This window comes from Canis lupus, chromosome 32 (genome assembly GCF_048164855.1).
Source record: "Canis lupus baileyi chromosome 32, mCanLup2.hap1, whole genome shotgun sequence".
In the NCBI taxonomy this organism is placed as follows: Eukaryota; Metazoa; Chordata; class Mammalia; order Carnivora; family Canidae; genus Canis; species Canis lupus.
The window spans coordinates 18,843,007-18,856,017 of record NC_132869.1 but is presented as its reverse complement, the minus strand read 5'-3'; the positions used below and the strand labels follow the sequence as shown (position 1 = coordinate 18,856,017).

The 13,011-nt window shown below is 40.5% G+C and overlaps 1 protein-coding gene across 5 annotated transcripts in view; it reads right to left on the bottom strand.

Moving 5' to 3' along the window:
• The window catches only part of GALK2 (galactokinase 2), a 136,946-nt gene that overhangs the window by 37,366 nt on the left and 86,569 nt on the right, over positions 1–13,011 (bottom strand). For all 5 annotated transcript variants that reach the window (XM_072808455.1, XM_072808456.1, XM_072808458.1 and 2 more), the window contains one exon: positions 7,784–7,994. In XM_072808455.1, coding sequence (XP_072664556.1) covers positions 7,784–7,994 — 211 coding nt within the window. The remainder of the gene's footprint in view (positions 1–7,783; positions 7,995–13,011) is intronic.

Below are 13,011 nucleotides of genomic sequence, written 5' to 3'. Positions count from 1 at the left end.
AGCATGAGAGAAATGTGCAACATAAAAAGAGATCACAGTATGCCTAATATTTAAGTGAAAATACTTGGAATTTGGTGAAGAAAATATTCATTGTCCCAGATGTCTGGAGAGAAATGCCAGCTTCATAATTTTACATGAGAAAGTAAATTGGTTCTCATCACTTAGATTTGATACACTTAGATTTGAAAGGATGAGACTCGTAGCTACATAGTACATCTTGGGAAGTGTGGTTGTCATTAGGGTTGTTTCCAAAATGTTGCCAGTGTTCCTTACACATGTTAAAACAGACTACACACTTGCCCACCTCCTTTGAAGTTCTTCACATCCACATGACTTGCTTGAGCCAACAAAATGAGAATTTAACATTCACTCTCTGGTGAATGTTAAAAGTTAATGGGTGATTAGCAATTTCCCTCTTCTGGTCACAGGAATTATGGACAAATATATTGAGATAGGGACCCCCTGCTCCACAAGCCTGGGTTCCTGTATGTCTCAGATGAACAAACCCCTCTGCTGCCCTGCGTTGAATATGCAGAGTAGGCATATTTTTCAGGGGTCAAGCCACTGAGACTTTGAACTTGTTTGTTACTGACACATAATCAGATTGAACACATCAATGTAGGAGATCATCACATTGACCAAAACAAACAGATTTAACTATAAGGAAAGCAGCTTTGTATACAAGGAAAATATTTACTTACATGGATACTTAAAACTGTGACAATGAAAGCAAAAAAAGTAAAAGAAGAGCAGTAAGAGTCTGTCCTCTTAGGTAGATGAAGGCTATAGAAGGTGTTTTCCTAATTCAAACCAGTAGAGGGGCAACACGGAATACACTGAGACGTCAGCCGTCCTCCTATCCACAAAAGCCTCATTCTACTTAAAACAAAGTGTCTAATAAATTCATGGTTGACCTTCTGATGATTTTACCTCTCAGAAGGTAGAGATACATCCATGATAATTTCAAGCAAAAGGAACACTGAATAATGTCAAGTCACGTATCCTAGACTTAAGAAAAACACATACTTAAAAGTTTAGAAATTCTTTTTCCTTTCCTCTCTTTCTCATCCCTTGAGGCAGCCAAGAATGGCACAGCCAGCAAAACCGGAGTCAAAAAGGCATATGGGCTGAGGAAGTAGCTAGGAACTACAAGGTCAGGGCCAAGAAGGCTGGCAGGGCTGGGACCAAGGTAGCAAGTGGTCAGGGCTAAGCAGCCCAGGGGCACCAGCAATGCCAAGGCCAAGGAGGCAGCTGGGGTGAAGAAGGTAGCTGGCAGGGCCAGGAAACCAGGTAGTTATAGAAGAAACAAGCAAATAAAAAAATATATTAGGAAAGATGAAAGGCATTTTTTTAATGCTTCAATGGTCTAAGCAGGGGCACTAGGTGCCACTGCCACTCATGTACCTCATCACTTATCCACCAGCTCACTTTACTGGCATGGAGCAGCAGCTCCGTCCATAGCACCACCCCCTGCCCCGATCCCCCGGCCCTTCTTTCAGCTTCTCTGACTCTTGGGCCAGCGACATTTTTAGCTGCCCCTGCAGGACACCAGTATCATCAAAGTTGCAGGCCTAGAGGTGGTGAGAGTTTGACTCCCGTTCCTGTCCATCCTCATGAGTTCCTGCTTATCCTTGCTGCAACCCCCCCCCCGCCCACTTCACATCCATCATCACTGCCTGACTGTCTCTCCCATTGACTTCAGGCTCCAGCACCAAATGTCAAGATAGAGCCTTATAGTGTTGCAACAGCTTACATAATTGCATGTGGTCAAATCTAAATAATAAATCCCTTTCATAAATAAATAAATAAATAAATAAATAAATAAATAAATAAATAAATCCCTTTCTCTGATAAAAGCCCAACACAGCCCCACATGAGTGGGTAAGAGGGAGGGCTTAAGTAGAGGGAGGGCTCTGGAGTCATTGCATGGGTTTGAATCCCAAGACTGCTGCTTGGGTAAGTTATTTAATCATTCTATGCCTCAGCTTCCTCATCTGTAAAACAGCAAAATATTGGAACCTTATGGGATGTTCTTAGCAGCAAAATCTTCTGAAAGCCAGTCTTTATTCTTTATGCTCCTCTAAACTAAATCTATGTAGCCTGTGCTATATTTCACTTACATAGATTTCAAATGTTTTAAGAAAAGTCCATGTGTGAATTCAAAGACTACTGTCAAAAACATTGAGATACAAGACAGAATGTTCTATTGGCTGCAAAACATTGGTATCACTCTTTGTTTATAGAATGAAAAAGGAATAGTCAACATTATTAGCAGTTACGTCAGTAAACACAAGCCTAATTATTATTGTAACAGAAAATGCATTTGCCTTTTTCTTTTTTTAAAAAAAATATTTTACTTATTTATTCATGAGAGACAGAGAAAAAGAGAGGCAGAGACATAGGCAGAGGGAGAGCAGGCTCCATGCAGGGAGCCTGATACGGACTCAATCCCAGGACTCCAGGACATGCCCTGGGCTGAAGGCAGGTGCTAAACTGCTGAGCCACCCAGGGATCCCTGCCTTTCTCTTTTAAAGAAAATTTCAAACAAAAAGAGCATTTACCAAAAAGTTCTTTATTCCCCACGAGCTGCCTAATTTGAGGAGTTTGACTGTCATATCTCAATAGTATGAATAGATTAGGAGGGTGGAGAAGGCAGTGTAAAGGAACTGTGAATGCATCAGTATCTGTGTGTGTGTGTGTCTGAATGTGTTTACAGCCTGGAAAAGGACTATTTCATGCAGGTCCTCTAAACATGAGGACAAGTATAGCAAATGTTTTAAAAGGTATCAGAATACTGTAAGTGCTTAGAAAATAGTAAGTAGTCAATGTTAGATGTTGTTAATACCATTCTTGCTATTAATTTAGGATGAACAGATTTTTTTTAAAGCTAAATATTACCATCCTTTACTGAGACTTTTAGTGCTTTTTTGAATTGCCCTCCTACCCATTACTTCTCCATATGGATAGAAGAAAATTAATTTAACTCATCTATTCATGCAGCAATATTTGCTAGGCATTGTGGGAATATGGAGGTAAACAAAACAGGGACCCTTTTGCAAGGATACAAATCCTAGGGGAAGGTGGTGCCTTGTGGCTCATACGTAGTTGCTGTGACTCTTTCAGGGTTTATTTATGGGAAATGCTATTACAATAACTACTGTCTGTGAGTTTCATATGAAGCTGGAGAAGTTGTTTCCAGCTTACTTTCATAGCTATAGGTTACCAGGATCTATGGGGCTGCAGTTGTCAGGAAGGTAGATGCCCCCTTCCTCCTTCCCTATACCATGTATGGTCTTCCTGAATCTAAGGTTTTGATATACAAGGATGACCTTCCTAGACAGAGGAAAATGCTCATCTTCAACAAAGAGGATCAGAGTGTCTGACACAGGTAAATGTTTAGTCTCACTGGTCTAACTCTCTACCACACCATGTCCTCTCCTGACATTAACTCGAGAAACTTGGTGGACTCAAGGGTTTGAAGGTAGAGAGTATTAAGAGGTGGTAAAGCTCATAGGTTCATTCTGGGCCTATCTCAGTTCAAGATGGCCAAATGTATTTAAGACTGCTGCAGGGGCAACTCCTCCTCAAAATGTACCTTTAGAATCTGTCTCATTTTAGCTCTTTTAAAACTCTCACACAAGGGGATGAAAATTCCAGAATGCTTTTGTGGCTCCAGGGTGGCTCAAGAACTATTATTAGCCTTGTGGGAGGGGGAGGTTCTGAGCTCTAGCCTACCCATCAGTGGTATAGGCACTGGCCAGGACACAAGTATCACTGGCATGATTCCAACACACGGATACTAAATAAGTTTAGAGTTTTAAGATGCCATGTCTTTAAAATCATGCTTAATAAGGCATGTTCACATTCCTGTTTAGGTCCTTAAATATTTGGAAAGGGAAAGGTAAGCCAACAAATAGGGGTATATAATGCACAGAGTTGAAAGAAGAGGAAAACCCACAAAGGAAGCATTATCCCCAAGTGATCAGAGATGAAAGTTTTATTTTCTAGGAAAATAAAAAACCTTTATTCTTGGCATGATCCTGCCCTCTGTGGCTAGATAGCTGAGAAGTCAACAGGAACTGAGAGACTAGGTAGAGAGGGAAAGGAAAAAGTACTAAGTGAAAGCTAATTTTCCCCACACTTGACTTCTAAAACAACTTAAAGCCTATCTTTTGCACATAACAAAAATAGTTACTTGATTTTTCCTTTTACACTTTGTTTCATAAGAGTCTATTATATTGTAAAATGAAAACAACAAACAAAACTGAAAGATTCATTTTATTTGGCATTATTAGAAGTCCATCATCAGATTTTAAGGATTTCTTATCAACCAATATCTGTAAACTCTAGAAAGGTCTATAGTTTCCTTTGGAGTTTGGAGCTTCTTCTAGGCTCTTCATAGAAAACTTTTCTTCCAAAATTCTTACAAGAACAATTAAATGCGTTGAGGTCATAGAATTTAGTGCCTGATATCTTACAAGCTGTTTTTAAATCAATTTCTTTAATACCTGTGAACACTTAATTAGAAAATGAAATTACTGACCAACTATTTTTATTTTATAAAGTACCTTTATATTTTTCTATCACATAAAAACAAACTACTTTTTTAAGCCTGACTGAGATAATCTAGGAGGACTGCACCTTTATCAAATGAGAAATTCCACAGCACTTCTTATAGCTCCTCTATAACACAACAGCTCATGTATGTTCTGGCTAAGTTGAGTTTGCTCCTTAAATAAAGCAAGCTACTGGATGCCACACTATTTAACGCTTCTAAGATCAGAGGACAAGAATGGGAAAGAGCCAAAAAGAAACCCTTTAACCACAAATAACCTATCTTCATCAGCTGTCTTTAGTTTCAAGAAAAAAATCAGAGCCAAGCAAAATCAAATTCAATACTGACTAGGCGCAGGGTTGCTAAGGCCAGCTTGTTAATATGCTAAGAAAAAAATGAATAGCAGAAAGAGAATTGGATTAAATCAGAAGACTAGGGTTTGGGATGTAGCTTTAGCAGTTACTATCTGTAAATCTTGACAAATCATGTAACTCTCTGACCTTATTTTCTTCACCTAGGAAAGTATAACCATATGACTCAGAGTTGTGAAACTCAAACTATATGATGTGAATGAATAATAATATGTAAACCATAAAGCAAACAAGAAGTTTTTTTGTTGCTTTTTATTTATTCTAGATCTGTCTTCTAACAAGCAGTCCATGTCACTGCCCTGTGCTTGCTCAAAAGCCTGATTATTGCTCACGACTTTGGAAATCACAGGATCCAAACAAATTAGTCAGCAACTGGCCAGCAGTTTGTCAGCATATGGTTGGGCACAGGCAGTTACTAATCTAAGCAATGAGATTCTTGTCCAGCCCAGCACAGTGCATCTGAGCAGCAAGACCACCCCTGTGCCAGCTATATGTGCCCACCTCTCCTAGTTCTGACCATGGCTTCATCTTTTCCTCTTGGTTCACACCTTAAGAAACACCCCTGCTCAAATCAGCCTGGCCCCCAAGACTCTGGAAACCCATACAACGCATTGCACCCTTAGACTATTCCTACCTGGGGGCAAGGCCTGACAAATAGTACTTAAAATATTCCTAGCCAGTTTCTAGTGAAGGACTGTCTAAAGCCATTCTAAACAATGTCTAAAGGATTTGAGGATTTTCCTTTGTGTGTTTAATTTTAATGGCCTCTGAGCATTTCCAAATCTAATTATTAGAAATTTGGAAAGAGAAAACAACAATTGTACATGGGCCTCTGGCAAATGTACCCTTAGCAAAGGCTGCCAGCCACAGTTTGATTGTAAACATCTCTCCCTACACTCTCACCTCACAGTCAGTATCTCCCAACTCACACTCATGTCCAGGTAAAGAAAGCAATTTTGGCAGAAAGAGAACATTGGATTCCTCTATATATTCCTCAAAAGGGAGGAATTCGTCGCTTTGAGAAAGACATGATAACCCTGATGAGAAAAATTAGTTGTAGTCAAAACTAAGTATGTTAAAATGTATGCAGCTGGAATAAAGGGTAGAGGCATCCTCCACAGTCCTCTGCTGGGGACACATGTCAACTCTTCGCCCATTCACACAACCTAAGTGCAGCAGCACATTTAGTAAGAATCTCATCTTCTAAAGGGTTAAAAGAAACATTTGCTTAAGGTCTTAGACCAATCAAGCACAAACTCAAAAGGAACAAGGCAAAGATACAATAGGATCTTGATCCCTAACGTTAAAGCTGAGTGCCAAGAGAATTCAGCTGGAAATTTGGCTGAAGTTAGATTGCTAGATTCCAAAAGTAAATCAAGTGATATATATCTAGAAGATTCTAGAGCCCCACAGACTGACTGACACTCATAGTTTCTTGTTTGTTTGTTTGTTTGTTTGTTTGTTTGTTTTAACTTACTAATTCCAATAGCAAAAAGAGGAAGAAACCCTTTGAGGATGACAGAATTACAAAATGGATTCATTCATTCAACATAGATTTACTAAATACAAACAAAACATAAGTAAATTATAGGAAGCATTGCAAGCAGGCCAGTGGGTAAGTTATTTTAGATGAAGGGGTAAGATTAAGCACGCCTCGTTTTTATAAAAAACAATGAAATCATTATTTTTTTGGGAGGAAAACATTCAATATGTACATAACCAGCGATACAGGTACTATGATAAGGAAATTATCTTTTTGTGTTTTCCAAGGTTTTCTGGGAAATTCGCTTATTTTTTTAAATGCTAAAAAAAGAGAGAGGTTGGAAAGATAGGCAGATGCCAAGAAAAAGGAACATGGATACAGAGAGAACAAGCTGTGGATTGAGAAGGATATGGAAAAGATGAGAATTATATTGAACTTTTAAGATAGATAGAAACCACATTTCGGAAAACAGAAAAGCTCCAGTCAGAAAAGAGCAGTGATGTTTAGGATTAAAAGTCCAGAAGCAAGACCAAGATGCAATTACTAAGTGGAATGGTTCAGCCAAGACAACACTGTCCCATTGGGCATGGGTGGACTCAAAAGGGAGACAAGACAGCACAGAATTAGGCCAGACTGAGTAGGAAGTTAACATTCATGTTAAGCGGCATAGGCAATGCACTGAACGGAAATGGTACCCTGAGGCTGACCCAAGCTCCCACTCTACCTCCAGAGACAACTGGATCTTAGCTAGATGTCCCCGCTCCCCACTGTTGACTGCCCACAGGTAGACAACCTTTACTTCTGAGAAGAGAAGCCACCCCAGGGCTCCATCCTGCACATCCAATCTCAGGGATCCAATATTATCAGTGTGAAAACAAAATTGCTTGAAAGCAGCAGGCAAACAGAAAAGGCTTTCACATTAAAAGTGGGCAATAAGTTTCAGTCCAAGCAGTGAACTTTCTGGTGTTTCAGGGGGTGTCTCAGCAGTTATAAGCACGGCTCTAACCTAGACCTTTTTGTGTACATAGTATAATAATCAGAAACATGCACAGAGGAAAAAAAGAGAAATTTCTTGAAATAGGACCTTCTCGAAGGCAGGAACCATGTTTTATCAACCTTTGCCTAGCCAGGATACCTGGCTTATAGCAGAGATCAGGAAGTGCATGCTGACGAACAAATCAATGGATTTAATGAAGCCAAGAATCTAGATAATTAAGTTTGCCAAAACATACATATTCTCCAAATACCCTCAAGTGTGCTTCAAAATTCATTGGGGAAAAAAAATTCATTGGGAAAATTCATTGGGAAACTGGAGTCTTTACAGCTATGAGTAGGAGAACAACCCATGTTCTTCACTTTCTTCTGCAGACTCACCATCTTGAGTGTTTGGACTCAGGATTTGGGTTCGAAGCTCCTGCAGGCTAATTCCCAGACACCTGCAAACCTCCTCAGGGCTATAGGGCTCAGGGTGAAGGGTATCCTCTGTGATCTGAAGCATTTCTTCCAGACTGACCCCGAGTTTGGCCTGTACCTCCTCTAGTCGCAATACTTTATCCCATTGCAAGCCTCTGTACTTAGCCAGGAGCTGCAAGTTCAAACCAAGATAATGGTTAGCTTTCATTTCAGAAATTGATATGTACTATTTTAATTAGCCAAATTCAACTGTTTTCTTTTTTTCCATTCAACCTCTCCACATTTCCCATCATTGCTTGAAAATGTACACTGGATTCAGATGTTTGGAATTAAAACATGCTTGTGTGACACTCACAGGCTAGTTAAATATTTTTCCTTAAAAAACCTAATATCCCACTGATTTTTTTTTTTTTTTTTTTTTTGGTCTGTCACCACTTTCCCTCAGGCTATTGCTTTGAATGATTTTTGTTCTTTTATCCCTATTCAGTTCATCCCTAATACACCACTCTCTATAAAGTCTACAGAAAACTGCTCAACTCTCATGTGACCTGGGTCCTGAGGTAGACACTGTATCCCTGATTTCATTAGAGCATTTCCTGTTTACCACAGGCCTCTTTGAAAATGGCTAATGAATTTAAGTATCTGGGCATTTGGAGTAAAGTCCCAGATTTTAAATGAAAACCTCATTGGTGACCTTAGGAAAAACCACTTCATTGGGTCACTGGTAGACCTAGAGCTGTATGTTTCTCCACTCTCAAGAAAAGAGTTTGGCTCCCAACTGTATCTTGGGGCATCCCTCAGTCTGATGGAGGTGGTTAAGTACAAACAAAACCAGGTCCACGCGTAACCAGGTCCACGCATGGGAACCTCATTCTGGAATATGTTTCTCTCATTCTCCCCAAAGCACTGGCTAATCCCCTCAATCAAAACAGTGAAGATATCTCTCATCCTGAGGTCTATAAAATTCAATCCCTGGTGTGAGGCAGGTGCACACAGGACAAACAGCAAAAAGAAACAAATGAAAGAAGGAAAACTAGTCTTCAAGGAAATGTGCATCTGATTTACTCTGCTATTATGCTAATGATTTGATTTTCTTTCTTTTAGACAGGAAGCAGGGTTTACCAAAAGATCATTGAACTTTGGTTAGGGCCACTCACTTCTGAAGAATATTAATAGTGGCAGTTCTTATATTCATTAAACCTCTTTTTAAAACTCTGGCTCATACATTGAAAGGAGTTAATGATTTTAAGGCAGAACTGAGAAAAAAGAAAAAAGAATTATATTTTTCTGTTCAATTATTTCCCAGAACATGGTACCATTTTTAAAGCAAGGACTAAAGCTAAAACCTTTCTTCTGACTTTGATGGCTCAGCATACTTAGTGTTTACGAGCAGCGCTAGACTGATTACCTCCACAGATTCATTCGTTTGTTTAATTCATTGATTCATATATTCTAATTCTATACTCTAATGTGTTCTAAAAATAATCTGAAAAACCTTATAAAGACATACATAAAACAATATATTGATTTTATACAGAAAAAGAGCTGAAGTTGATAATCTAGAATGATGCTCTCTTAAAACACAAATCCAAATCCTGCTGAAATAAACAACGAAGCAAACAGAAGTATATTAATACCTATATACTGCTGTATGATTTAAAATGTACTTTTTATTTCTTTCAAGCTTCACAAACCTTGTGAGATGGGTATTATTACTCTATTTAAGAAGTAAGAATAAATGACTTGCTCAAAGGCTAGTAATAAACAGAGCTGGAAATTGAACCCTGGTCCTCTAACTCTTTCTGGCTTCTTCAAGGCCATAATCTCAGTTAAGTTATGGCCCATACCAATGCAGTGCTGCTCACACTAGTTCAAATTGCTATTCTGGTCCTACAAATGGATTTCTAAGCACAAACTAAGACTTGTGGTAGAAATGAACATTCTAGGGATGCCTGGGTGGCTCAGCGGCTGAGTGTCTGCCTTCGGCGTGATCCTGGAGTCCTGGGATCGAGTCCCACATCGGGCTCCCCTCTAGGAGCCTGCTCCCCCTCTACCTATGTCTCTGCCTCTCTCTCTCTCTATGTCTCTCAAGAATAAATAAATAAAATACTTTTAAATTAATTAATTTAAAAAAAGAAATGAACATTCTAGTGATTTAAAAACAAATACTTTGATAGATGTGTTCCCTCTAAAAAAAGAAGAAGGAAAAGGAAAAACATCAAAGAACGGCCCCCAAGTGATGAGACTGGGCTCTTCCTATGAACCTTTTAGTCAACAACAGTCTTCAAGTTTCCATCCCTGTGCTCACTTGAACAAGTCGCACTGCCTCAGGCACTTGATCCAAGGAAACTGGGCCAGGGATGTGAGAGAAGAAAGTCTGGGATGGATGCCTGCTGCCTACAAGGCTATTTTTCAAACGCAGCCTCCCTGTGTGCTTTCCTTCTACAGAGATGTACTAACATACAAAAGTTCGAATTCACTCCAGCAATATCCCCATCTGCTCTTGGCTATGTGGACCTGCCCAGGTGGAGGGGTCCACATAGCCAATTTGGTATGTTATTTCAATTAAGGATGAAATCTACCACATGCTGTCAATGACAGCTGCACAGCCATAAACTGCTGAATAACAGTGCACTGCACTGTGGGAACAAAATAGGAAAGCTGCTTAAGCCCTCTGAAATCTGGCTCAGGACATAGAAGGATGACTTGCAGATGAGGGAAGTGGGTGGGTAAGATCACTGTCACTCAAAGACAGAACTTCATGAAGGAATTTGCCACTTGAGGCCTTGGTGATTGGCCTACATCACATTTATGAAGCAGGGCTATGAGTCAGGGCTATGGGTCATTTCATCACTAAGTTCCCCACTTGTAACAGGGTGGGGAAATAAGAGAAAGCAGTTCTTTGTCAACATTCACCACTTTCTTTCACCACTGCAAGTGTTAAGTATTCATATCAGATACCACCTCTGGGAGGTTCCTGAACCTGTTCCATGCTCTATGGGCAAGAAGGCAGGCAACAAGTGTTTTGTCCATAGTCTCAGAAAGAGGCAGATAAATAGTGCTAGGATCCTGTCTCAGGTTGGTGTCTCTCAGAAGCAGACCCTGAGGCAAGGATTTAGGGGGAAGGATGATTCCAAGATGCCAGTAGAGGAGTGGAGAGTGGGACAGGAAAAGCCAATTCAAGGTGCAGTGATATGGACAGGTGAGGCTGGGTCTTCTGGGCCCTCTGTAACAAGGAAGCTGGGATATTTACCCACTAACTCTTATCCATCATCCTTTGAGGGCTACTTCCAAGTATATTAGCTCCCTACCACTTCCAGGTTGTCTCAGATGCAAACTCAGAGCTCAGATCCTGCCAGACTGCTCTTCAGTCTGGAAGAGCTGCTGGAGCTCCAGGCAGAGGACGTGCTAGGAGAGTGCTAAGATATGCACTCTAATTTAGGAGCCTGCCGGTCAGAATCTACCTCTCTTTGACTTTCCCATCACATTTAGCAGTGTTACCAAAGCAATGGGAAAAGTACCAAGTCTTTTCTTCACCTGGTCAGCAAAGTCTAAAATGTCTAATCCCTCCTCTGAGTTACCTCTAAAAACAACAATTCATCGAACAAGCTGTTGTACACACAACAAAAGCTGCTATGTTGTTTTTGTTTCTGTTTATATAAATCACATGCTTATTTTTAAAATTTCAAAAAGCTCAAACCAGGTCAAAGTACAAAAAAAATACAAAGTAAAATAAATCATCTGTAATTACCCCAACAAGATAACCATCAACCATTGTTCTGATAACCATACTATTATATATTTATGCAAACTTTCTCCACACCTACACACATATAGTGTCACATAAATGGGATCATATGTAGTTGCTTTTATCGTGACTGCTTTTATTTTTTGCTTATATCCTCCTTTCCCCCTTCCAACTACATAGAGCTGTTCTCCAGTATTCCTTAGTGGCTGGTGACTTTCGAGTATATGTTCTACTCATCACCGTCATGAAAACTACCACGTTGACCTTCCCCGACGTTAGTAATCCCCACTGTCTGCGCTCCATGTCAGTTTCCAGGCTATAGGATAAATCTGAAGAAACCTGCACAACTGTGCAGAATGGATCTACTACCGTTCTCACCGCACCCTCAGCACTTCCTGGCATCCCCAAACATCATACTCTGGATCTCATGCGCGCCTCATTCCCAAGGGGCACAATGGAAAGAGCAGGGCTGAAGACAGACCAGGACTCCTGCACTTACTTACAACAGGTCACAGCCTACCTTGGCCTGCCACTCCCAGGATATAAAATGGCCTACTTAAACTTAATGGTTACTTCACAAGCTACTGTGAAGATTAAATAAGAGAACAATAAAAATACCTAGCACCTAACCCGGCCTGGAAGAGGGACTTCTGTGAAGGTCAAGTTTCCTTCCCTCCCCACATTCCCCTGCTCCTCTAGGTAGTTCTCACTCCCCTGATACTTTTTTCCATGCTTTCAAATATATACAGGTGTCTGCCGTCTTGGGAATCCTTAATCCTAATGAGACTGCTCTCCATCTCTGCCACTCTTTCACTGTCAACCAGTGGCCCACAGTCTAGGCCCTCAGTAGCCACTCTCACCACCGAATGAGGCCTCCCAATGGTCTTTTCTTATCTCCCAAACCACTTCTGAAGCCACTGGAGTTCTCTCAGCCCTCTCGCCCTTAATAAGTCAGTGACTTCTGGTGCTCTTCAGTGCCTACCTTCTTCAAATTCCTTGTTTTATTGCTTCGATAGAGCTGGATTTTCCTGGTCTCTTTCTCACTTCTCTGGTCCTCGCACCTTTCTTCCCATGACTCATTTTTCCCCTAATTGACTTCGCCTTCCAAGTTTAACCCCTGGCCTTCCTGTCTTTTCTTGCCATATTCTTTCCCTCAGCAAACAGAACTTAGCTCTTGGCTTTGACTGTTATCTCCAAATAAATACATCTGAAGGTCATTCCCCCAAGCCCAGAGATACACGTGATACAAGGGGACAGCCTTCAGATGTACTCCTAACCACCCATGTGAAAACGCAACGGGGAGGTGTCACCGCCCCTCATTTTCCAGTCACTTTCCACCCAACCTTCTGTAAACCTACCAGTGGCAGCACCATGCTTTCCACCCCACCATTTAAGCTTGAAACTGCAGCTTATCAAATCAACACTTTTCCTCCATTCTCAC